This window comes from Nerophis lumbriciformis, linkage group LG37 (genome assembly GCF_033978685.3).
Source record: "Nerophis lumbriciformis linkage group LG37, RoL_Nlum_v2.1, whole genome shotgun sequence".
NCBI lineage: Eukaryota > Metazoa > Chordata > Actinopteri > Syngnathiformes > Syngnathidae > Nerophis > Nerophis lumbriciformis.
This window is the reverse complement of record NC_084584.2, coordinates 13,314,746-13,341,258: the sequence shown is the minus strand read 5'-3', so window position 1 is coordinate 13,341,258 and position 26,513 is coordinate 13,314,746. Positions and strand designations below refer to the sequence as shown.

Genomic DNA, 26,513 nt, shown 5'->3' with positions numbered 1-26,513 from the left:
GTTTCACTCTGGCTACACACTACCATCAAGAACCCACTTCACTAAGCTTATGGAGCAAAAATACACAAAGAAAATGAATTAAGTCAAAGCAATCCTGAAAAATGTGAAAGGAAAACTGACACTCACAACTGATGCATGGACAAGTATGGCCACTGAAGCTTACCTTGGTGTCACCATTCACTTTGTTAATGATGAGTGGGAGCTTACCTCAATTAACTTGACAACAATGCCCCTCAATGAAAAGCACACTGCAGAAAACATTGTCTCTTGGATTGAGGATGTTGTCAATAAGTTTGAAATAAACATAAAACTAGTACAAGTCATTGTACATGACAATGCTGCAAATGTTGCAGCTTTAAGAGTTCTTGAGGAAAGACATGGTGTTTCATCCCTCAGATGTGTTGGCCATACTCTACAGCTTGTAGTTAACCATGCTCTAAAGCAGTGGTTCTCAAACTTTTTTTGTCATCCCCCACTTTGGACAAGGGGGAGTTTTCAAGCCCCACCTGCCCCCATCGCCACAACAGAACGCTAATGCCAAGCTTAACATTTTCAAATTTATTGAACATCAAGTACCGTAACATCAAGTTGTATACATTCAAACTCAATAACATAAAATAACATCAAGTTCAATAATGAATAAAATAACTGTGCATCTGTGGTATAACTTGCATCAAGTTCAATAAGAAATAAAATAACTTGCATAAAGTTCAATAATAAATAAAACAAAAGTGTTATAACTTGCATCAAGTTCAATAATAAATCAAATACAAGTGTTATAACTTGCATCAAGTTCAATAATAAATCAAATAAAAGTGTTATAACTTGCATCAAGTTCAATAATAAATCAAAAAAAGGGTTATAAGTTGCATCAAGTTCAATAATAAATCAAATAAAAGTGTTATAACTTGCATCAAGTTCAATAAGAAATCAAATAAAAGTGTTATAACTTGCATCAAGTTCAATAATAAATAAAATAAAAGTGCCACTTTGCAATCTTTGCAAAAAAAGAGGAGCTATGCATTTGGCAAGACAGGGCAAGTGACAGCACTTTGCCCCGGGAGAGCCACTTTGATTCACTGTGAAACAGCACGGCCGTATGATCAGCTCCCATTTCCTCACACAGTGCAGAGAACAGTCACGCTTTCAGTGGTCGTGTTTTGATCAAATGTACCGCGCTCACAACATCTGTTAAAACCTCATTGAGTTCGGGGCTGAGCTGCCTTGACGCGAGTGCTTCCCGGTGAATGACGCAGTGTGTCCAATGCGCATTTGGTGCAACCCTCTTTATTAAAGCCTTCAGCCTGTTTCTTGACCCTGCCATGGTCTGTGCGCCATCAGAGCAAAAGCCCACACAGTTTTCCCATTTAGGTCGTGTTCTTTGAGGAAACTGTCCATTATCTTGAACAGCTCATCAGCAGTGGCTCTATTTTTGATGTATTTGCAAAACAGCAAATCCTCGCACAGTGACTCGCCATTCACAAAGCGGACGTATGCGATGAACAGGCAGTCTTTATTGCTGTCAGTAGCTTCGTCCACTTGTAAAGCAAAACGACTTTCTTTTCATTTGTCTCCGAGTTGTTCCTCAAGATCACTTGCAATGTCGCATATACGTCTCGCCACTGCGTCGTTTGACAGTGGGACAGCTTTTCATTTTGCTGCGATTGTCTCGTCAAGTTTGTTCCGCTTAGCCCCGCCCCCATTAGTTACTGTTGCTATGTCTGTCAAACTTTCGCTCCTCCAGAAATGTAAAGCCTACAGGAAAAATAAGTAATTTACATTTATTTATATAGCAGATTTCACAGACAGAATCACAAAGTGATTTACAGTGTGTATAGAAAATGAAAGCATAGTAAAAAAAAATATCTAAGAATATAATTAAAAAAAAAAAAAATTTAAGTGAAATTTCCTCCCGTTCCTCGCGCCCCACCTGTCATGTCTCTATTCCCCACCAGTGGGGCGCGCCCCACACTTTGAGAAACGCTGCTCTAAAGGACAACCACATCAGCAGAGCTTTAGGAGCAGCAAGAAGTTTGGTCGAGCACTTCAGAAAAAGTGAGCTATCCAGTACAAAACTAAAGGTTAAGCAAAAACAAATGGGTTCTCCAGACCACAGCCTCATACAAGATGTGTCTGTGAGATGGAACAGTTCCTTTTACATGATTAGTCGCCTGCTTGAGCAGAGGTGGCCAATAACAGCAACTCTGTCAGATCCGGAGGTCACTCAAAGAGGGAAGCATTTTCTGGATCTTAAGGCTGACCAGTGGAGCTTGCTTGAAGAACTTGAACAAGTTCTGAAACCTTTTGAATGTGCAACTGTGTACCTGAGTGGAGAATCTTATGTAACAGTTTCCGCTGTCCCTCTGCTGGTCAAAGGGCTTCGGAAGGCTACACAAACTGCTTTTGAAAATGCATCAATCAAGTGTTTCCAGGTCACTGCTGCACGTGAGATAACATCCAGGTGGGAAGCCGAGACCACATTTAAAGATGATGGACCAAATGTGTGCATATTAGCAGCTGCACTTGACCCACGATTCAGGAAGCTGAAATTCCTGACTGCAGATGAGTGTTTAAAAGTTCAATACAAGCTGCATGCAATAGTTCTGGAGGAGAAAAGAAGGGAAAAGGAGACACACGCTCAACAGGGCACAGCAATGCAAGTGGAAAGACCAGATGCTGACAGGCGGCCTGTATCTTTACTAGACACACTTCTTGGCTCAGATTCAGATGAACTCAGCAACAATGAGGAAGACAACAATGACAGTAATGATGCTGAAATGGTCAGAAACGAGTTAGTGTCTTATTTTGGAGAATCCCCCATTTCCAAGGATGAAAACCCATTAAAATGGTGGAAAGAACATCAGGCAAGGTTTCCAAATCTGGCAATGCTGGCTCGGTCTTACCTCTCAGTTCCAGCCACATCGACCCCTTCTGAGCGCCTATTTTCAGCTGCTGGGAATATTGTAAACAAGAAAAGAACCAGCCTCACCCCAGAGCATGTAGACATGCTAACCTTTCTTCATTACAACTGTTAGTCACTCACTGGAATGAGTAGAATTGGTTATAGTGTACTGTGTTGGACTGGATGTTTATTTTGCACATTTTAAAAGCAATACTTAATGTTTACAGTGCTCCAGAATATTTAGATTGGCACAAATGTTTACAGTGTTACAGAATGTTTTGCCATGTTTTCAATGTTGACTGAGTGGCCATACGTTTTTTCTTTGGAAATAAAAGCCATGCCTTTTGAAAAAACTGGCCTAAATTTATTTTTTTCATCTTATTTTTAAATAAAAAAAATAATCGGTAAAAGGAAAAATAATCTATAGATTAATCGAAAAAAATAATCTATAGATTAACCGATTAATCGAAAAAAAAAAATAATCTATAGATTAATCGATAGAAAAATAATCGTTAGCTGCAGCCCTAGTCAACACTGGTCAAAGGTCGACACTGGTCATAGGCCGACACTGGTCATAGGTCGACACTCGTCATAGGTCGACACTGGTCATAGGTCGACACTGGTCATAGGTCGACACTGGTCATGGTCGACACTTGTCATGGTCGACACTTGTCATGGTCGACACTTGTCATGGTCGACACTTGTCGTAGGTCGACACTGGTCGTAGGCCGACACTGGTCGTAGGCCGACACTTGTCGTAGGCCACCACTTGTCATGGGTCAACACTGGTCATGGGTCAACACTGGTCATGGGTCAACACTAGGGCTGCAGCTAACGATTATTTTTCTATCGATTAATCTATAGATTATTTTTTTCGATTAATCGGTTAATCTATAGATTATTTTTTTCGATTAATCTATAGATTATTTTTCCTTTTACCGATTATTTTTTTTATTTAAAAATAAGATGAAAAAAATAAATTTAGGCCAGTTTTTTCAAAAGGCATGGCTTTTATTTCCAAAGAAAAAAAGTATGGCCACTCAGTCAACATTGAAAACATGGCAAAACATTCTGTAACACTGTAAACATTTGTGCCAATCTAAATATTCTGGAGCACTGTAAACATTAAGTATTGCTTTTAAAATGTGCAAAATAAACATCCAGTCCAACACAGTACACTATAACCAATTCTACTCATTCCAGTGAGTGACTAACAGTTGTAATGAAGAAAGGTTAGCATGTCTACATGCTCTGGGGTGAGGCTGGTTCTTTTCTTGTTTACAATATTCCCAGCAGCTGAAAATAGGCGCTCAGAAGGGGTCGATGTGGCTGGAACTGAGAGGTAAGACCGAGCCAGCATTGCCAGATTTGGAAACCTTGCCTGATGTTCTTTCCACCATTTTAATGGGTTTTCATCCTTGGAAATGGGGGATTCTCCAAAATAAGACACTAACTCGTTTCTGACCATTTCAGCATCATTACTGTCATTGTTGTCTTCCTCATTGTTGCTGAGTTCATCTGAATCTGAGTCAAGAAGTGTGTCTAGTAAAGATACAGGCCGCCTGTCAGCATCTGGTCTTTCCACTTGCATTGCTGTGCCCTGTTGAGCGTGTGTCTCCTTTTCCCTTCTTTTCTCCTCCAGAACTATTGCATGCAGCTTGTATTGAACTTTTAAACACTCATCTGCAGTCAGGAATTTCAGCTTCCTGAATCGTGGGTCAAGTGCAGCTGCTAATATGCACACATTTGGTCCATCATCTTTGAATGTGGTCTCGGCTTCCCACCTGGATGTTATCTCACGTGCAGCAGTGACCTGGAAACACTTGATTGATGCATTTTCAAAAGCAGTTTGTGTAGCCTTCCGAAGCCCTTTGACCAGCAGAGGGACAGCGGAAACTGTTACATAAGATTCTCCACTCAGGTACACAGTTGCACATTCAAAAGGTTTCAGAACTTGTTCAAGTTCTTCAAGCAAGCTCCACTGGTCAGCCTTAAGATCCAGAAAATGCTTCCCTCTTTGAGTGACCTCCGGATCTGACAGAGTTGCTGTTATTGGCCACCTCTGCTCAAGCAGGCGACTAATCATGTAAAAGGAACTGTTCCATCTCACAGACACATCTTGTATGAGGCTGTGGTCTGGAGAACCCATTTGTTTTTGCTTAACCTTTAGTTTTGTACTGGATAGCTCACTTTTTCTGAAGTGCTCGACCAAACTTCTTGCTGCTCCTAAAGCTCTGCTGATGTGGTTGTCCTTTAGAGCATGGTTAACTACAAGCTGTAGAGTATGGCCAACACATCTGAGGGATGAAACACCATGTCTTTCCTCAAGAACTCTTAAAGCTGCAACAACATTTGCAGCATTGTCATGTACAATGACTTGTACTAGTTTTATGTTTATTTCAAACTTATTGACAACATCCTCAATCCAAGAGGCAATGTTTTCCGCAGTGTGCTTTTCATTGAGGGGCATTGTTGTCAAGTTAATTGAGGTAAGCTCCCACTCATCATTAACAAAGTGAATGGTGACACCAAGGTAAGCTTCAGTGGCCATACTTGTCCATGCATTAGTTGTGAGTGTCAGTTTTCCTTTCACATTTTTCAGGATTGCTTTGACTTCATTCATTTTCTTTGTGTATTTTTGCTCCATAAGCTTAGTGAAGTGGGTTCTTGATGGTAGTGTGTAGCCAGAGTGAAACCGTTTGATAATTTTCTGAAACCCTTCCCCTTCTACCATATTTAATGGCCTCATGTCTATGACCATCATTTCCAGGACACCATCAGTCAGGTCAGCGGCCACTTGGGGTGTGCATTCAGTCCCATGCCTCTTTGGAAAAAAATCCTGGACACTGCTTTGTCGTTTGCTGCAACATAAGAGACAACAATTAATTTTCATTTTAAATATACCCAAATACAGCTTACTTTAATACAAAAGGTTAATTAAACTACACACATTATCTTGTTAAATTGGTTTAATAACACAACAATGATAGTATGATTAAAGTGAAGTTAATTGTTCGTTTGTACATAGTATATGTAACTGTTAATGTTGTAAAAGGTATTTGCACAACTTATTAACGTTAGCGTTAAAGATAGTATATGTAACTGTTAATGTTGTAAAAGGTATTTGTACAACTTATTAACGTTAGCGTTAAAGAGGAGCGCGTCTTTGTAAACACTGAACAGGCACGCCAAACGCGCCTCTCAGAGCGAAACGGTGCTTTAGTTTATGAATTTACAACGCAGATACAAATGACACATTCATGTTTTTTTGTAATGATGACAACGTATACTCACGCGGATGATTGACTCGTTGATGGTGATGGGAAGAACGCTGTCGGATGTTTTCTTTTTAGATGCTCGTTCATAGCCGTTGTGCTGCTGTGATACGCCATTTCCGCTCGACACAGTGTGCATAAAACAACATTATTAGGCCGTTTATTAAAATACTCCCACACTTTTGACGACTTTTGGCGTGTTTTTTTCCCCTCGCTCGCATCGTTTGCTCTGCGCCATGACAGTGGTGTGACGTAAATATGCGACGCGCCGACGCACAAAAATGACGTCGACGTATTTACGTAACCGATGACGTCGACTATGTCGACGCGTCGTTTCAGCCTTAGTCAACACTGGTCATGGGTCAACACTGGTCAAAGGTCGACACTGGTCAAAGGTCGACACTGGTCAAAGGTCGACACTGGTCTTAGGTCGACACTGGTCTTAGGTCGACACTGGTCATAGGTCGACACTGGTCATAGGTCGACACTGGTCATAGGTCGACACTGGTCATAGGTCGACACTGGTCATAGGTCGACACTGGTCATAGGTCGACACTGGTCGTAGGTCGACACTTGTCGTAGGTCGACACTTGTCGTAGGTCGACACTTGTCGTAGGTCGACACTTGTCGTAGGTCGACACTTGTCGTAGGTCGACACTGGTCGTAGGTCGACACTTGTCGTAGGTCGACACTTGTCGTAGGTCGACACTTGTCGTAGGTCGACACTGGTCGTAGGTCGACACTGGTCGTAGGTCGACACTGGTCGTAGGTCGACACTGGTCGTAGGTCGACACTGGTCGTAGGTCGACACTGGTCGTAGGTCGACACTGGTCGTAGGTCGACACTGGTCGTAGGTCGACACTCGTCATAGGTCGACACTCGTCATAGGTCGACACTCGTCATAGGTCGACACTGGTCATAGGCCGACACTGGTCATAGGCCGACACTGGCCATAGGTCGACACTGGTCAAAGGCCGACACTGGTCATAGGCCGACACTGGTCATAGGCCGACACTGGTCATAGGCCGACACTGGTCATAGGCCGACACTGGTCATAGGCCGACACTCGTCATAGGTCGACACTCGTCATAGGTCGACACTCGTCATAGGTCGACACTCGTCATAGGTCGACACTCGTCATAGGTCGACACTCGTCATAGGTCGACACTGGTCATAGGTCGACACTGGTCATAGGTCGACACTGGTCATAGGTCGACACTGGCCATAGGTCGACACTGGCCATAGGCCGACACTGGTCATAGGCCGACACTGGTCATAGGCCGACACTGGTCGTATGTCGACACTGGTCGTATGTCGACACTGGTCGTAGGTCGACACTGGTCGTAGGTCGACACTGGTCGTAGGTCGACACTGGTCGTAGGTCGACACTGGTCGTAGGTCGACACTGGTCGTAGGTCGACACTGGTCGTAGGTCGACACTTGTCGTAGGTCGACACTTGTCGTAGGTCGACACTTGTCGTAGGTCGACACTTGTCATAGGCCAACACTGGTCATAGGCCAACATTGGTCATAGGCCAACACTTGTCATGGGTCAACACTGGTCATAGGTCAACACTGGTCATAGGTCAACACTGGTCATAGGTCAACACTTGTCATGGGTCAACACTGGCCATGGGTCAACACTGGTCATAGGTCAACACTGGTCATGGGTCAACACTGGTCATGGGTCAACACTGGTCATGGGTCAACACTTGTCATGGGTCAACACTGGTCATGGGTCAACACTGGTCATGGGTCAACACTGGTCATGGGTCAACACTTGTCATGGGTCAACACTGGTCATGGGTCAACACTGGTCATGGGTCAACACTGGTCATGGGTCAACACTGGTCATAGGCCAACACTGGTCATAGGCCAACACTGGTCATAGGCCAACACTTGCTGGTAAAATCTCACCAGGTGTGTTGGGGCTGCTGTCCTTCCTGGAGAGACGTCCTCTCCGGGTAGTGATGTTCATTGTGGTCTGGGGAGACGTGCACCTCCTCCTGGTGGTCTTGGGGACATACAGACTGTCATTGGACTCGGAGGACGGCGACATGGGCGAGCCGTCGTCACTCCTGGCGGGCGTCACTGTGCGCACTTCCGCTTCCTTTAGAGGCGGCGCCTGGTCGGACTTGGCCTTAAAGGGCGTGACATGGACCGCCTCCTCACAGTCAAAGTCAAAGGTGTCGTTGAAGCCCAGCGAGGAGTTCATGTTAGTTGGCGGCGGCGCTCTGGACCGCGTGACCGAGCGGTCCCGACTCTTGGAGCGTGTCCTGGGTTTGGGGTTCTCCCAGGGCTTCTTCAAAGGGGCACGCTCCGTCTTGCGGCCTCGCTCTGCGGCTTTCAGTGCGGAGGGTTCTGCTTTGGAGCGGCATCGCTTCCTGTTGGGCGGCGGCGGGTCGCTTCTGATTGGCTGCAGTCTTTCTGTGTGGTCGGGGTCAGAAAGTGGAGCATGGAGGACATCCTGAGGCTTCGCTGCGTCACCACTAGGGGGAGGAGCCACCGACTCCAAGTCACCGCAGGAGCGCCACTCTTGCACGCGCTCACACCGCCTCCTGCTCTTTTCTCTTGCAGGTCGCCGCCTCACAGACACCGTGGAAGGCAGAAGAACAAGACGCTGTGTGTCAGGATGCTCTGTGGAGATCATTATTTCAGTACGGCATCAAACACTGCAGAGTCACATCAACATACTAAACATACGGTCTTTGATTAATGCATTTCCTCCAATAATTTTCAAAATAAGACATTATAGAGCTGTAATTATAATACAAAACCCAAAAGCAGTGAAGTTGTCACGTTGTGTAAATGGTAAATAAAAACAGAATACAATGATTTGCAAATCCTTTTCAACTTATATTCAATTGAATAGAATGCAAAGACAAGATATTTAATGTTCACACTTGAAAACATTGTAATTTTTTGCAAATGAATATGATGCCTGCAACATGTTTCAAAGTAGCTGGCACACGTGGCAAAAAAGACTGAGAAAGTTGAGGGATGCTCATCAAACACTTATTTGGAACATCCCACAAGTGAACAGGCTAATTGGGAACAGGTGGGTGCCATGATTGGGTATAAAAGCAGCTTCCATGAAATGCTCAGTCATTCACAAACAAAGATGGGGCGAGGGTCACCACTTTGTCAACAAATGCGTGAGCAAATTGTTTAAGAACAACATTTCTCAACCAGCTATATTGCAAGGAATTTAGGGATTTCACCATCTACCGTTCGTAATATCATCAAAAGGTTCAGAGAATCTAGAGAAATCACTGCACGTAAGCCCGTGACCTTGGATCCCTCAGGCGGTACTGCATCAAAAAGCGACATCTCTGTGTAAAGGACATCACCACATGGGTTCAGGATCACTTCAGAAAACCAATGTCAGTAACTACAGCTGGTTGCTACATCTGTGACTGCAAGTTAAAACTCATCAAAAGCCATTTATCAACAACACCCAGAAACGCCGCCGGCTTCGCTGGGCCCGAGCTCATCTAAGATGGACTGATACAAAGTGGAAAAGTGTTCTGTGGTCTGACGAGTCCACATTTCAAATTGTTTTTGGAAACGGTTGACGTCGTGTCCTCCAGAAGAGAATCATCTGCATTGTTCTAGGTGCAAAGTTGAAAAGCCAGCATGTGTGATGGTATGGGGGTGTATTAGTGCCCGAGACATGGGTAACTTACACATCTTTGAAGGCATTATTAATGCTGAAAAGGTATATACAGGTTTTGGAGCAACATATGTTGCCATCCAAGCAACATTATCATGGACGCCCCTGCTTATTTCAGCAAGACAATGCCAAGCTACGTGTTACGTGGCTTCATAGTAAAAGAGTGCGGGTACTAGACTGGCCTGCCTGTAGTCCAGACCTGTCTCCCATTGAAAATGTGTGGCACATTATGAAGCCTAAAATACCACAACGGAGACCCAGGACTGTTGAACAACTTAAGCTGTACATCAAGCAAGAATGGGAACTACTGTGTGCCAACTTCACTGGTTTTGAGTTTTGTATTTTTATCTCAGGTCAGTTTCATACCTGCACAATCTGTGGAGATGTCACACAAAGTTGTCTTGGTCTCACTGATGCGCTCTCTCCTGTAGATGGACAGAAAATACAGTCAAGATCCAATTCCTCTACTTTACTGTAGATTGTAAATATTTACCAGCAAAGAATTAAAAGCAAAAATCACAAAATTGAGGGATCATACAAAAATGTTTTGAGTAGACTGTATCACATCGGCAATACTGGTCCTGTTTTTGCCCGATATCGGATTGATTTCAAATGTTGTAGTAATGGCTACTGCTAGCGTAGGTTTGTGAAACAATCACTTTTTAGTCGGGTATACAACTTTTCCCACTTCCAATACATTACCGATAGTGGAGCCTTGAGTATAAGCTCATACCGATATCAGCAGGAATCAGAAATATCGTAAATTCCGGACAATAAGCCGCTGCTTTTTTCCTACACTTTGTACACCGCGTCTTATAAGACCGTGCCGATAATTTAGGAATTTATCTTCGCTGACGGCCATAATAAAAAGTTTTCAAAAAACAAAAACAAGCAAATACACTAAGAAGGTGTGTTATTGTTGTGCTAGGGCGCCATCTTTTGAACGAGTTCCCTCACTGCAGGTGATGCAGTGTCCTTCCATTTAGTGCTTTCAAGTTACCTGGGAGTAGAGAGCCAGTTCAGTCTTCTAGCCGTCCGTAGCATTTCTATTCATCAACAAATGAATGGATAGATTACTAATATAAATATAACATGTTTCTATGTACACGTCAGTTCAAATGTAATAATCTCTTAATGGAATGTAACTGAATGTGGCGCACTGCCATGGCAATATCTTAAAAATAAGGGTATTTTACGTGAAAACAAATGAAAGTAATAAAAATGTATTGTATCCCGCAGAAGAAGTCACACAAAGTCAGACGCTATTTTTAACTTTTATTGCCAATCTTATGATAAACGGCACAACTCCAACAGGTTTTGCCTGCCGTGCAAACACTTTCGTTACATAACAACACTTCCTCATTCTCTGCCAATCTCCTTTCAGGCCCGGGCGGTGTGTTTGAGATCATGGGAAAAATTAACACCAAATCAAAAACCACACGGACATAAAACATTAACACCAGCATGTCGTTACAGTAGATGTATAGTTATGTACCGTATTTTTCGGATTATAAGTCACAGTTTTTTTCATAGTTTGGCCGGGGGTGCAACTTATACTCCGGAGCGACTTATGTGTGAAATTATTAACACATTACCGTAAAATATCAAATAATATTATTTATCTCATTCGCGTAAGAAGCGAAACAAATGTCCGCAATCGTCACACACGTCAACCAATAAGAATTCGGCGGGGGCGGGTCATGGCAGAAGTGCATTGTGTGTCATAGCAGAAGTGCATTGTGGGTCAGTGGATGCTAACTGCTGCTACATCCGTAGCTATTAAAATTGAATGTTTCAACATTGGCGGTAACTTAATAATTTGGTAATCACCAAAAATTATTCCCGGGCGCGGCACCGCTGCTGCCCACTGCTCCCCTCACCTCCCAGGGGGTGAACAAGGGGATGGGTCAATTGCAGAGGACACATTTCACCACACCTAGTGTGTGTGTGACAATCATTGGTACTTTAACTTAACTTTAACTTATAAAAACTGAGAAGGGCTGAACTAAAATGGCACCAAAAAGGAAATCATATACTGCAGATTACAAGCCGGACGTAGTGAAATATGCAGCAGAAAACGGCGATTGAGCAGCAGAAAGAAAGGAAACGGCGCATACCAGAGGCGACACAGGGAGGAAGATTTCAAGGGATTTAGCAATTAGGAGTGACAGATTGTTTGGTAAACGTATAGCATGTTCTATATGTTATAGTTATTTGAATGACTCTTACCATAATATGTTACGTTAACATACCAGTTGGTTATTTATGCCTCATATAACGTACATTTATTCAGCCTGTTGTTCACTATTCTTTATATATTTTAAATTGCCTTTCAAATGTCTATTCTTGGTGTTGGATTTTATCAAATAAATTTCCCCCAAAAATGTGACTTATACTCCAGTGCGACGTATATATGTTTTTTTCCTTCTTTATTGTGCATTTTCGGCCGGTGCAACGTATACTCCGGAGCGACTTATAGTCCGAAAAATATGGTATATAGCCTATTATTTATGCACTATGTGATGCACTGGAAATTCGGCTGATGAAAAAAAGACTGATCACCAAAAACAGCTGCCGAAAGCGGCTGTAAACAAGACACACGCCATTGTCTAATTGTGCAGTGTGGACCTAACTTTAATATATTGTGGACATCCATTTACAAAATGTGCAAACATTAAGAGGACAGTGGCGGCTTTTAAGGAGAGAAAGTCCAACTGGAGCAGCAGCGCCCAGCAAGTGTGACGTCATGCTCGCCTCTCTAGTCAGGGACATGGAGGGACAGAAGTACCGGTAGTCTATATTTTATAATAACACTAGAAAAAGAAGCTAGATTTGCTGCTAGCCTTTTTAAAGGGGAACATTATCACAATTTCAGAATGGTTAAAACCATTAAAAATCAGTTCCCAGTGGCTTATTATATTTTTCGAAGTTTTTTTCAAAATTTTACTCATCACGCAATATCCCTAAAAAAAGCTTCAAAGTGCCTGATTTTAACCATCGTTATAAACACCCGTCCATTTTCCTGTGACGTCACATAGTGATGCCAACACAAACAAACACGGCGCATAGAACAGCAAGATATAGCGGCATTAGCTCGGATTCAGACTCGGATTTCAGCGGCTTAAGCGATTCAACAGATTACGCATGTATTGAAACGGATGGTTGTAGTGTGGAGGCAGGTAGCGAAAACGAAATTGAAGAAGAAACTGAAGCTATTGAGCCATATCGGTTTGAACCGTATGCAAGCGAAACCGACGAAAACGACACGACAGCCAGCAACACGGGAGAAAGCGAGGACGAATTCGGCGATCGCCTTCTAACCAACGATTGGTATGTGTTTGTTTGGCATTAAAGGAAACTAACAACTATGAACTAGGTTTACAGCATATGAAATACATTTGGCAACAACATGCACTTTGAGAGTGCAGACAGCCCAATTTTCATCAATTAATATATTCTGTAGACATACCCTCATGTCAGCAGGCCAGGGAAGCTAGGGTCGATATTCTTCTCTTGATCATCTTCAGGACGGTGTGAGCCAAGACATCGCTCGTCTGCGGGAACAAACTGCCGCCATTGCTTGCCGTGCTAGCGAGGTCCTTTGTCCCTGAATTGCTCACACACTCCGGCAGATTCAATGGGGGTCTGGCGGCAGATTTCTTTGACTTTATCGTTGGAAATGCATCTGCTTTGAGTGTCGCAGGATATCCACACATGAATCGGTCCCTGTTCGTGTTGTAACACCCTCCGACAACACACCGACGAGGCATGATGTCTCCAAGGTACGGAAAACAGTCGAAAAAACGGAAAATAACAGAGCTGATTTGACTCGGTGTTTGAGAAAATGGCGGATTGCTTCCCGATGTGACGTCATCGCTCCGAGAGCGAATATTAGAAAGGCGTTTAATTCGCCAAAATTCACCCATTTAGAGTTCGGAAATCGGTTAAAAAAAAATATTGTCTTTTTTCTGCAACATCAAGGTATATATTGACGCTTACATAGGTCTGGTGATAATGTTCCCCTTTAATAGAAAAGTCATTAAAAGTCTCTGGACAAAGTACATTGTACAAAAAGCAGCAACAATTGAAAATATGGCAAAATTATATAAAAATATATGTCAGTACTTATATTGACAGATTTATTTTTAAATATATGCATATATTTTTCAAGAAAATCATATCATAGCAAATGATGCGATGACATCATGGTGACCACAGGTCTCTTGGCATTCTTGGAGAAACCCTGCACTTATTCTTCTGTTTGATATTTTCCATTAGAATGGAAGGTAACTCTGAGGTTGTCATGTACAAGAAATAGGAGGTTTCAAAATAAAAGTACCTTAATGAGTCCGTGCAGTTTTCCACAGGGACGCCTGCTGCTTGTATCTACACCACAACATGCATGCATTATTTTCAAATAATTATCTTGTGCCGCTTCCTAGGAGGTAAAAATGAAAACTACCTGCAGAGAAGATGCTTCCTGCTGTTGGAGTTTCTTCCTGAGCAGCAGCAGGTGCAGGAAGAGTGCTTGCTGCTCCTTCTGCATGTGCAGGATGACAACTTTAGCCTGCCTCACGTTCTCCTTCTCTGCCTGCAGAGCCAGGGCCAGCGCCTTGTTGTTCTCCTGCGCCCCCTTCAGGATGCCAGCGTGCGTTGCCCTCATTCCTGCCATTAAAAAACACAATAGATCAGGCACGATCAGTGTCTCTTCTAATCATTGAATTTTCCTTTCATGAATGGAAATTGAAAATATAAAAACAATTACTGGACGGTAAGCCGTTACTTTTTTCCTACGCTTTGATTTCTGTGGTTTATTAAACGGTGCGGCAAATGTATAAAACATTTTTGCTGGTGGCCATAATGCAAATAGTTTTCATTAAACGCATGCAAATACACTGAAAAGGTGTGTTGTTTGTGCTATGGCGCCATCTTTTGGACGAGTTTGCTCGCTGCAAGTGTTTGTGGGGTTTAAAGCTTTGAACCTGAAGTCTTCTAGCAGTCCATAGTAATTCTTCATTCATACATCCTAGCAACATTTGTAAGTTTTACAATATAACTAAACCATCCCACGTTGGATGTCTGTATGAGTGGTTTCATGCGTATTTGTAAATGCTATCGTAGTGTAGTCAAGCTAGCGTTGTTAGCATGAGCTAATATGCTAACTTGTCTGTGTTAGTATCATTAACTTACAACAGCATTCTTTTTGTATTGTTTCAGTTTCACAAATTCCTCAGTAAATTCACCAAAACGTCACCGTGGAGTTATTGAGTGTTTAGCTGATTGGAGAGCTAGCTGCCACAGCTAGTGGGTCCATGACAATGACTTCTGTTTTGTTTGATCAGCCATTTTACTGCCATGTTACAGACACAGTTTGCAAACAATTACAAATCTGTGTAAATAACTAATTTCACAATGTACATATCTGCGGATTATAGTCCGGTGCGGCTAATAAGGGGGAAAATTCTCAAATATTGTGAGTGCGGCTTATATATTGTCTGAAAAATACGGTAGTTTATTTAAAATGCAAAATAGAAAATGGATAAACAAAGCTTTTTTTGGTGTCAAAACATCTAAAAAAAACAGTTTGATTTTCATTTTTTCTTTCATATAACAAACATTTAAATCCCATATAAACAGAAACGGAAAAACAGACCAAAACAGATGTTTTTACGTATTCTGACACCAGAAGTATTTATTTCCCAAGTAAAAGCGTGCCTGTCTAAAATGTACTTGGACCCCTGCACAGAAATGATTTTAGTTTATCTAGAGCATTTTTATTAGATATTACAAATTACACATCCCAACACTGTTTTACCAAACATAATGAAAAATCATGATTAATAATTCAATTTCAATATTGATAAAAAAATCATCTTAATTATTATTTTGCCAATAATTGATTTAGAGTTTATTTGGAACATGTATGCATACAACATGATGCATCACAATTTCCAGTTTCTCTTTTCAACATGTTCAAAAAGGAGTAGCAGTACATAGCAGGTGCTAACACTTTTGTTCACTTCCTGTTCTCAATTTATTCACAATGTACTCCATAAGTAATAACATCAAAACATAAACAAATAATAATTAGTAAAGTAAGTTATATTTCATATAGAGAGATCAATAAGATTATCTAGAAAATGAATGGATGGATGGAATAATTTGTAAATTGGTGTTTGTCTCTAGTCTTATAATTCGGTACAACTTTAGCTATTTTCATTTTGTTTGTGAATTTGCCTGTTTGAAATGATAGGGTACTAATATACATTAATGGTCCTGACATCTCTTCAATAACCTTTTTATTGTTTCCATATCAGTTCCCTTACAATTGATTGAAGTCTTAGATTTGCAGTTTTTCACGATTTTAATGATTTCCTCCTGTGTCACTTTCGTGAGGAACATCGAGTTGGGATTTCTATCTATGGTGTCATTGAAGTCCTCAGTTAAAACTGGCAGTGGGATCCATTCCGTCAGTTTTTTGTGCCAACAAAGTACTTATTGAAGCTTTCAACTACTTCCTTCATGTCCCATTTTTATCTATATGGCCAAAAAGTGCAGTTACGTCTTATGTCCATAAGGTGCCATCTTGTGAAATGTTCACATTTATTTTCATTTATTTCTAGCATTATTTTGTTTCTTTTATATGCACATTCAATTTTCTACTTGAGGTACATTGATACATTTTGAATGTGTTTGTTTGTTTTTTTTAAATAAAACTTGGTTAAAGATTTCAGTACAAGTAGTTGTAGTAGATGTCCCGATCCGATATTTGGATCGGATCGGCCGCCGATATTTGCAAAAAAATGCGTATCGGCAAGGCATGGGGAAATGCCGATCCAGTCCGTGTTTTCCAACGCACCGATTTAAATAATACATTCCACTTTTCTGCTGCTCCCTAATTTCCGTTCCGCATTTTCCAGCACACCTTCAACACATCCACAGGTCTGTGGATTCTCATGCAGTTGCTTTTAGCTGCTGGCATTACACGACAGGCTCTTCTCACTCTTTCCTGTGTCTCCCTCTTACAGACAGCGAGCGCACCTTCTTACACACGTCACATACTGTCACGTCATACGTCACATACGTATACGCCTTCTCCCAGCAGAGAGCGAGGTAGCAGCATGGCTAACGTTAACTGTGATGCTAGCGCAGCCGCTAAGGTGTGCGCCTGCTCAAGCGTCCTCTGCGCACGGCAAATCTATGCCATGCACAAAATCAAATAAAAAAATAAGCGCATAACAATTTTCGACACACGGACACGACAGAGAAAACAGTTTTCGTCATCATTGTTCAAATATTGTAACGTCTGTCGAGACGCTTATCTCCATTCGGTGTCACACGCCCACACCATCAAAATGCTGAGGCAAACATTTCCACATCAACACCGTATGAAAAAAATAGTGATTTTTTTAGTTGTCATTTCCCTCTCTGCATGAAAGTTTAAAAGTAGCATATATTAATGCAGTATGAAGAAGAATGTTTTAATGTAGACACATAGAATCATCATACTGCTGTGATTATATGCATCAAGTGTTCATTCAAGGCTAAGGCAAAAAATCGAGATATATATCGTGTATCGCAATATGGCCTTAAAATATCGCAATATTAAAAAAAGGCCATATCGCCCAGCCCTAGTTCAATGATGCCATTTCTGTTTGTCATGTATAATTTTGTCTATTTTGTGTTTATCCTTGAATAAACAGGTCAGTTTCTTGTTACCAACCATTGTGTATTATTCAAACTCCCCTAATTCAGCTGGCTAGTTGTTATCAAGAGTACTAAAACCCTTTTCAACATGATTCTGACAACTAAGTAGGCTAAATAACTTTAAACTTTAATACATGCTCGGATAGGCCAGTATCGGTATCGGTCAGTATCGGATTGGAAGTGCAAAAACAATATCGTATCGGATCGGAAGTGCAAAAACCTGGATCGGGACATCCCTAATATATATATATATATATATATATATATATATATATATATATATATATATATATATATATATATATATATATATATAAGGGCCGCAACTAACAACTAATTTGATAATCGATTAATCTGCTGATTATTACTTCGATTAATCGAGGGACAAGCGGTAGGAAATGGATGGATGGATAATATATATTTTTTGTCACAATAGTTAGAGTATAAATATTAGGGGTTGTACACAAAAAATAAATCCACATCCAAATCGCGATTCTTATTCATCCCAGTTCTTATTGGAGTCATAATTTTTCAAAAATTATCAAAAAATAAAAAAATTGTCACAATAGTTAGAGTAGGAATATTAGGTGGGCACAAACTAATCTAATTGCGATTCATCCTGATTTTAAATGTTTTACTTGGACTTACACAAACTTTATTGATCCACAAGGGAAATTGTTCAACACAGTAGCTCAGTAACAAAGGATGGAAAGTGTAAGGACTGAAAGGATAATGCAGGTATAAAGTAGACTAAAAATGTACCATAATAGCAATATAAAATACAACATATGTAATATTTACATATTATGTATACAGTATATAATATATACTGATATATTATATTATATGACATTTTTATACAATATATAACAAATCCCAATTACCATGTACAATATTACAGTATATGTAACAGTAAAAACAAAAAGGGTACTTCTCTGCGAGTGTCTAGAAAAGCACTGTATGAATCTCATCTAATTGTTATTCAATCAATTCAAAATTCCAAAAACAGACTAAACTTTTTTTTTAAATTCTTATTAAAAAACTCACTTTCTAAAAAGATGTTTTTAGACAAACGCAATGCAACCAGCAGAAGCTGTTCTAACCTGTAACCTGTTTGGAAAAAGTTTAATCATAAATGTCATATTGCGAGAAACGGTGTGAATTAAAAATCGCGTTGAACCGAAAATCGATTCTGAATCGAAGAGTCACCCCAGGAATCGTATCGAATGGTTAGGTGCCCAAAGATTATTACCCCTAATAAAGCACTATAGTACATTATTGTTCTTAAAGAAAACAATAATGTACGGTACTAAAGAAATCGCTACTTCCTATTTCGCTGTCGGCATATCAAACATTGGTCTGTTTCTCCATTTCTCCTGTTATGTTGTTGTAAATGTCAGTCCTTGTTGTGCCATGTCTGAATATTTGTTCCAGTTTCTGCAAATGCTTAAAAAAAACATCCGGTTTATCCAATTCCGTTTAATGGGGAATTTTTTCTGTTAATTGAAAAAAATTAAAATAAAATCTAACAGTTTTTTAAATGTTATTCCTCTTCAACACCAATAAAGAAGAACGCTTTGAATTATAATGGTGTGAATGCTCCAAAGCATCCACACGTTTCTACACCAAAATTAATATATTTATTCTTCTTCTTCTCCAGATTTTGGCGCGTTCAACCTCCTACATTTTCACCCGATTCAAACCGTTCCAACTTCAAACTGTTCAGCCTATTCGGGAATCGCGGGCCCTTGACAAATTCCAAAAATTTCCAGATTTCCGGGACATTTTTCCTATTCAAAATGAATTGGCCATTTTTCAAACTTCCACCATTTCCAGCTATTCAAAGCATTCCACCTTCCTGGAAATTCAAACTTCCCCTTTTCCAAAAAAAAAAAAATCTAGGATATTCCAGAATTCCTGGTTTTCCAAAGGCCTATTTCCACCTTTTTTTCCGGCGACTACCACCTTTTTTTCCGGCGACTACTCCGCCCACATTTTTCAACACACTTCAACGGTTCCACCGTCAAAACATTCGTCTTAATCAGGACAAAATACTAAGCTGTTTTTTGAACTGGAAAAATTCCCGGTTTTCCCGAAATTCCATGTAACCATTTTTCAATTTACTACTTCAACATTTCTCCACCAATTACAACAATTTCAACACCAACCATTTCAACTCATTCAGACCATTCAAGTTTTTATTACCATTTTCAAAAAAAAACAGCTTTTCCCGGAATTCACCCTTTTTTCTGACATTCCCATTGAAATGGGACATTCTTCAAAGTTCCACAACTTCCACGTTTTTTAATCTGATTCCAACTGTTCCAACTTCGAAATATTCAGCCTGTTCAGGAAGTGTGTGCTCCACTTCAACAATTGTAAAAAAAAATAATTCCCGGATTTCCCATAATTCCCTTTTTTTTTTGCATGTTCCCCATTCAAAACGAATTGGCCATTTTTCAAACGGGGTTCAATCCCAGGCTCGGGATCTTTCTGTGTGGAGTTTGCATGTTCTCCCCGTGACTGTGTGGGTTCCCTCCGGGTACTCCAGCTTCCTCCCACCTCCAAAGACATGCACCTGGGGATAAGTTGATTGGCAACACTAAATTGGCCCTAGTGTGTGAATGTGAGTGTGAATGTTGTCTGTCTATCAGTGTTGGCCCTGCGATGAGATGGCGACTTGTCCAGGGTGTACACCGCCTTCCGCCCGATTGTAGCTGAGATAGGCTCCAGCGCCCCCCGTGACCCCGAAGGGAATAAGCGGTAGAAAATGGATGGCTGGATGGATGGATGGATGATGAAAACACACACTGATGTCAGACATTCCCAGACCATTCAAGTTTGTTTTTTTACCATTTTCAAAAAAATTCCCACTTTTCCCGAAATTCACCCTTTTTTAATCTGATTCAAACTGTTCCAATTTCGAAATATTCAGCCTGTTCAGTAAGTGTGTGCTCTACTGCAACAATTACATTTACCATAATTCCCTTCCGAATTGGCCATTTTTCAAACTTCCACAATCCCCACATTCTTCAACCCATTCCACCATTCTGGAAATTCAAACTACCCTTTTTCCAAGTTCAAAAAAAAATTCCAGATTTTCCCCATATTCCCTAATACCATTTACTACTTCAACATTTCTTGCCCGATTTAAATAATTCTAACACCGACCAATTCAGCTCTTTCGGGACATTCATGCTCCTAATCATTTTCCAAAAATCTCGCTTTTCCCCAAATTCCCAGGAAGTTCCCATTGAAATGAATGGGACATTTTTCCAAGTTGCACAATTCCCACATTTTTCAACCTATTCAAACCATTCCAACATCAACACATTCCACTCATCCTGGACATTCCAACTACCGGTAACACTTTCCAAAGTTCCAAACCAGATTCCGGCTTTCCTGGAAATTCAAACCATTCTTACATTCTATCAGCATTTTACTTCAACATTGGAGCATTTACACGCAATTCCTTCAGGAATTGCCTCTTTTGCATTTCAAAATGAAATTCAAATGAACCAATGTTGTTTTGTTTAGCCATTTCCGCTGCTTAAAATAGAATTAAATGATGAAAACACACTGATGTCAGACCATTCAAGTTTGTTTTTTACCATTTTCCAAAAAATTCCTACTTTTCCCGAAATTCACCCTTTTTTTCCTGAAATTCTCATTGAAATGGGACATTCTTTACAGTTTCACAAGTTCCGCATTTTTAATCTGATTCAAACTGTTCCAACTTCGAAATATTCAGCCTGTTCAGGAAGTGTGTGCTCTACTGCAACAATTCTAAAAACAAATTCCCGGATTTCCCATAATTCCCTTCCGAATTGGCCATTTTTCAAACTTCCACATTTCCCACATTCTTCAACTCATTACACCATTCTGGAAATTCAAACTACCGTATTTTCCGCACTATAAGCCGCCCCGGGTTATTAGCCGCACCTTCAATGAATGGCATATTTCAAAACTTTGTTCACCTATAAGCCGCCCCGGGTTATAAGCCGCGCCTACGCTGCGCTAAAGGGAATGTAAAAAAACAGTCAGATAGGTCAGTCAAACTTTAATAATATATTACAAACCAGCGTTCTAACAACTCTGTTCACCCCCAAAATGTAATGTGCAAATGTGCAATCACAAAAATAGTAACACTCAAACATCAATAACTCAACGTTGCTCGAACGTTAATGTCACACAACACACAAAATAAACATTTAAAGCTCACTTTCTGAAATTATTCCTCATCCATAAATCCCTTGAATTCTTCTTCAGTGTCTGAATTAAAAAGTTGGGCGAATACGGCATCCAAAATGGCCGGCTACGTCTCGTCGAAGTCATCAGAGTCAATGTCGCTGTTGTTGTCCAGCAGTTCCGTGAATCCTGCCTTCCGGAAAGCTCGGACCACAGTTGAGACCGATATATCCGCCAAGGCATTTACATTCCACTGGCAGATGTTGGCGTATGTCGTCCGGCGCCGTCTCCCTGTCTTAGTGGCGCAGGTCATCTTGTTGCTGCCTCTACCTACGCACCATTGATTCATTTATGTTTAATTCTCTCGTTGCTGCTCTATTTCCGTGTTCTACTGCGTGACTTATTGCCTTGAGTTTGAATTCTGCGTTGTACGCGTGTCTCTTAATAGGAGCCATTTTGTGGTCTTTACAGATGTAAACACACAAATGAAATGAAACGTAATATCCGCGCGCTTCTTCTTCTACGGGGGCGGGTGCTTACCTTGGCGGTTGCTTACCGTAGAAGAAGAAGCGCTTCCTCTTCTACGGGGAAAAAAGATGGCGGCTGTTTACCGTAGTTGCGAGACCTAAACTTTATGAAAATGAATCTTAATATTAATCCATATATAAAGCGCACCGGGTTATAAGCCGCACTGTCAGCTTTTGAGAAAATTTGTGGTTTTTAGGTGCGGCTAATAGTGCGGAAAATACGGTACCTTTTTTTCCCAAGTTAAAAAAAAATTCCCCAATTTCCCCATATTCCTTAACACCATCTACTACTTCAACATTTCTTGCCCGATTTAAACAATTCTAACACCGACCAAGTCAGCTCTTTCAGGACATTCATGCTCCTAATCATTTTCCAAAATTCCCACTTTTCCCAAAATGTCCAGGAAGTTCCCATTGAAATGAATGGGACATTTTTTCCAAGTTGCACAATTCCCACATTTTTCAACCAATTCAAACCATTCCAACATCAACACATTCCACTCATCCTGGACATTCCAACTAACACTTTCCAAAGTTCCAAACCAAATTCCGGTTTTCCTGGAAATTTTAACTCTTCAACAGTCAAACTATTCTTACATTCATACTACCGTATTTTCCGCACTATAAGGCGCACCTAAAAACCACAAATTTTCTCAAAAGCTGACAGTGCGCCTTATAACCCGGTGCGCTTTATATATGGATAAAAAATAAGATTAATTTTCATAAAGTTTCGGTCTCGTAACTACGGTAAACAGCCGCCATCTTTTTTCCCGGTAGAACAGGAAGCGCTTCTTCTTCTACGCAAGCAACCGCCAAGGTAAGCACCCGCCCCCATAGAACAGGAAGCGCTTCTTCTTCTACTGTAAGCAACCACCCGCCCACGTAGAAGAAGAAAAAGCGCGCGGATATTACCGTACGTTTCATTTCCTTTGTGTGTTTACATCTGTAAAGACCACAAAATGGCTCCTACTAAACGACAGGGATCCGGTTCATGAAAAGACGCAATCTCTCCATCCGCACACGGATTACTATTTCACAGCAACTGATATTCCTGTGAACCGCACTGTGGATACAACGGGAGCACGTACGGTGAATATTCGCACCACATGGAATGAGAAGTCATCCTTCACTGTGGTTCTAGCTTGCCATGCTAATGGCCAGAAACTTCCACCCATGGTGATATTCAAAAGGAAGACCTTGCCAAAAGAGACCTTTCCAGCCGGCGTCATCATAAAAGCTAACTCGAAGGGATGGATGAAGAAAAGATGAGCGAGTGGTTAAGGTAAGTTTAAGTTTACGCGAAGAGGCCGGGTGGCTTTTTTTCACGCAGCTTCGTCCATGTTGATATACGATTCCATGCGCGCCCACATCACGCTGGTTTTAATATATTATTAAAGTTTGACTGACCTATTTGACTGTTTTTTGACATTCCTTTAGCGCAGTTAGATGCGGCTTACAACACGGGGCGGCTTATAGGTGGACAAAGTTTTGAAATATGCCGTTCATTGAAGGCGCGGCTTATAACCCAGGGCGCCTTATGGTGCGGAAAATACGGTACATCCTGTCAGCATTTCACTTTAACTTCAGCATTGGAGCATTCACATACAATTACTTCAGGAATTGCCTCTTCTAGTTGACTTTTTGCATTTCAAAAAAAGGGACAAGCGGTAAAAAATCGATGAAAATGAAATTCAAATGAACCAATGTTGTTTTGCCATTTCCGTTCCTTATAATAGAATTAAATGATGAAAACACACTGATGTCAGACATTGTCAGACCATTCAAGTTTGTTTTTTTACCATTTTCAAAAAAATCCCGCTTTTCCCGAAATTCACCCTTTTTTCCTGAAATTCCCATTGAAACGGGACATTCTTCAAAGTTCCACAACTTCCACACTATTGATCTGATTCAAACTGTTCCAACTTCGAAATATTCAGCCTGTTCAGTAAGTGTGTGCTCTACTTCAACAATTCTTTAAAAAAAAAAATCCCGGATTTCCCATAATTCCCTTCCGAATTGGTCATTTTTCAAACTTCCACAATTCCCACATTCTTCAACCCATTCCACCATTCTGGAAATTTAAACTACCTTTTTTTCCCCAAGTTAAAAAAAAATTCCCGAATTTCCCCATATTCCCTAACACCATTTACTACTTCAACATGTCTTGCCCGATTTAAACAATTCTAACACCGACCAAGTCAGCTCTTTCAGGACAGTCATGTTCCCAATCATTTTCCAAACATCCCTCTTTTCCCCAAATTTCCAGGAAGTTCCCATTGAAATGAATTGGACATTTTTCCAAGTTGCACAATTCCCACATTTTTCAACCTATTCAAACCATTCCAACATCAACACATTCCACTCATCCTGGACATTCCAACTAACACTTTCCAAAGTTCCAAACCAGATTCCGGTTTTCCTGGAAATTCAAACCATTCTTACATTCTATCAGCATTTCACTTCAACATTGGAGAATTCACACGCAATTCCTTCAGAAATTGCCTCTTTTTCATTTCAAAATGAAATTCAAATGAACCAATGTTGTTTTGTTTTGCCATTTCCGTTACTTAAAATAGAATTAAATGATGAACACACACTGATGTCAGACCATTCAAGTTGTTTTTTTTACCATTTTCAAAAAAAAATCCCGCTTTTCCCGAAATTCACCTTTTTCTGAAATTCCTATTGAAATGGGACATTTTTCAAAGTTCCAAATTTTTTATCTGATTCAAACTGTTCCAACTTTAAAATATTCAGCATGTTCAGGAAGTGTGTGCTCTACTTCAACAATTCTAAAAAAAAAAAAAATTCCCATATTTCCCATAATTCCCTTTTTTTTTTTTTTGTATTTTCCCCATTCAAACGAATTGGACATTTTTCAAACTTCCACAATACCCACATTCTTCAACCATTTTGGAAATTCAAACTACCCCTTTTCCAAGTTTAAAAAAATTCCAGATTTTCCCCAAATTCCCTAATACCATTTACTACTTCAACATGTCTTGCCCGACTTAAACAATTCTAACACTGACAAATTCAACTCTTTCAGGACATTCATGCTCCTAATCATTTTCCAAAAATGTTGCTTTTCCCCAAATTCCCAAATTCCCAGGAAGTCCCCATTGAAATGAATGGAACATTTTTCCAAGTTACACAATTCCCACATTTTTCAACCAATTCAAACCATTCCAACATCAACACATTCCACTCATCCTGGACATCCCAACTAACACTTTCCCAAGTTCCAAACCAAATTCCGGTTTTCCTGGAAATTCTAACTCATCAATATTCAAACTATTCTTACATTCTGTCAGCATTTCACTTCAGCATTGGAGCATTCACACGCAATTCCTTCGGGAATTGCCTCTTTTGCATTTCAAAATGAAATTCAAATGAACCAATGTTGTTTTGTTTAGCCATTTCCGTTGCTTAAAATAGAATTAAATGATGAAAACGCACACATTTGGAGTCTTTCTGTACTTACCGCTGCTTTTGTTTAGCAGACCGAACTTTCCTCTGCTGAGCGTCGCTGCCCTGGCGAGACTTTTGTTCCTCTTTTCCGTCATCTTCCCCTTCAAGTCCTCCAAACCTTGCCGGTGAGGCTTCTTCATGATCCGTTCTCTCGCCATAACTGAAGATTTTAGATGAATTGGCGCGAAAAAAATACACTTTTTAAAAAAACACGCTAGCTAGCTAGCTAGCCACCTAGCCAAACAAACTAGCTATAGCGTTAGCTCGGTGTCAAGCGGGACTAAAACGGCGACAACTTCACCATAAAAGGTGGACGCTACGTGGATACAACCTACCGGAATCTGTATCTATACACAATAGTTGGCGTTAAAACGAGTGTTTAACTCAATTAGTCACTAAAATACTGTATTCTCGCGACGTTCGCCTCTTATCCGGGCGCTCATATTCGAAATACGTGCCGGGCGCGCTGATTGGTCAGGGCGGAAATTACGTCACTTCCGTTGAAGAAATGCCCGCAGGAAGCGGAACAGACAACGCTTGAAAATTTGGTTATTATTTTTTTTATTATTATTATTTTTTTGTCATAAAAAAGTACAATAATGCGTGCTTATGGACTGTATCCATGATATATATTGATATATAATGTAGGAACCAGAATATTAATAACAGAAAGAAACAACCCTTTTGTGTGAATGAGAGTGAATGAGTGTTATTAATATTCTGATTCCTACATTGTGGTTCCTTGTGTTTTTTATGTTGATTTAATAAAG

General features: G+C 40.5%; 1 protein-coding gene across 2 annotated transcripts in view; it reads right to left on the bottom strand.

Moving 5' to 3' along the window:
- Positions 1–26,241, bottom strand: part of sgo1 (shugoshin 1) — a 38,586-nt gene extending 12,345 nt beyond the window's left edge. Inside the window, exons 1-5 of one of the 2 annotated variants that reach the window (XM_061931545.1) lie at positions 25,757–26,241; positions 14,313–14,515; positions 14,190–14,236; positions 10,217–10,275; positions 8,095–8,814 (exon numbers count right to left, since the gene is read on the bottom strand). In XM_061931545.1, coding sequence (XP_061787529.1) covers positions 8,095–8,814; positions 10,217–10,275; positions 14,190–14,236; positions 14,313–14,515; positions 25,757–25,901 — 1,174 coding nt within the window. In that variant the 5' untranslated portion in view covers positions 25,902–26,241. The remainder of the gene's footprint in view (positions 1–8,094; positions 8,815–10,216; positions 10,276–14,189; positions 14,237–14,312; positions 14,516–25,756) is intronic. The other variant, XM_061931544.1, reaches the window with a different exon arrangement.
- Between the last annotated feature and the right edge of the window lie 272 nt (positions 26,242–26,513).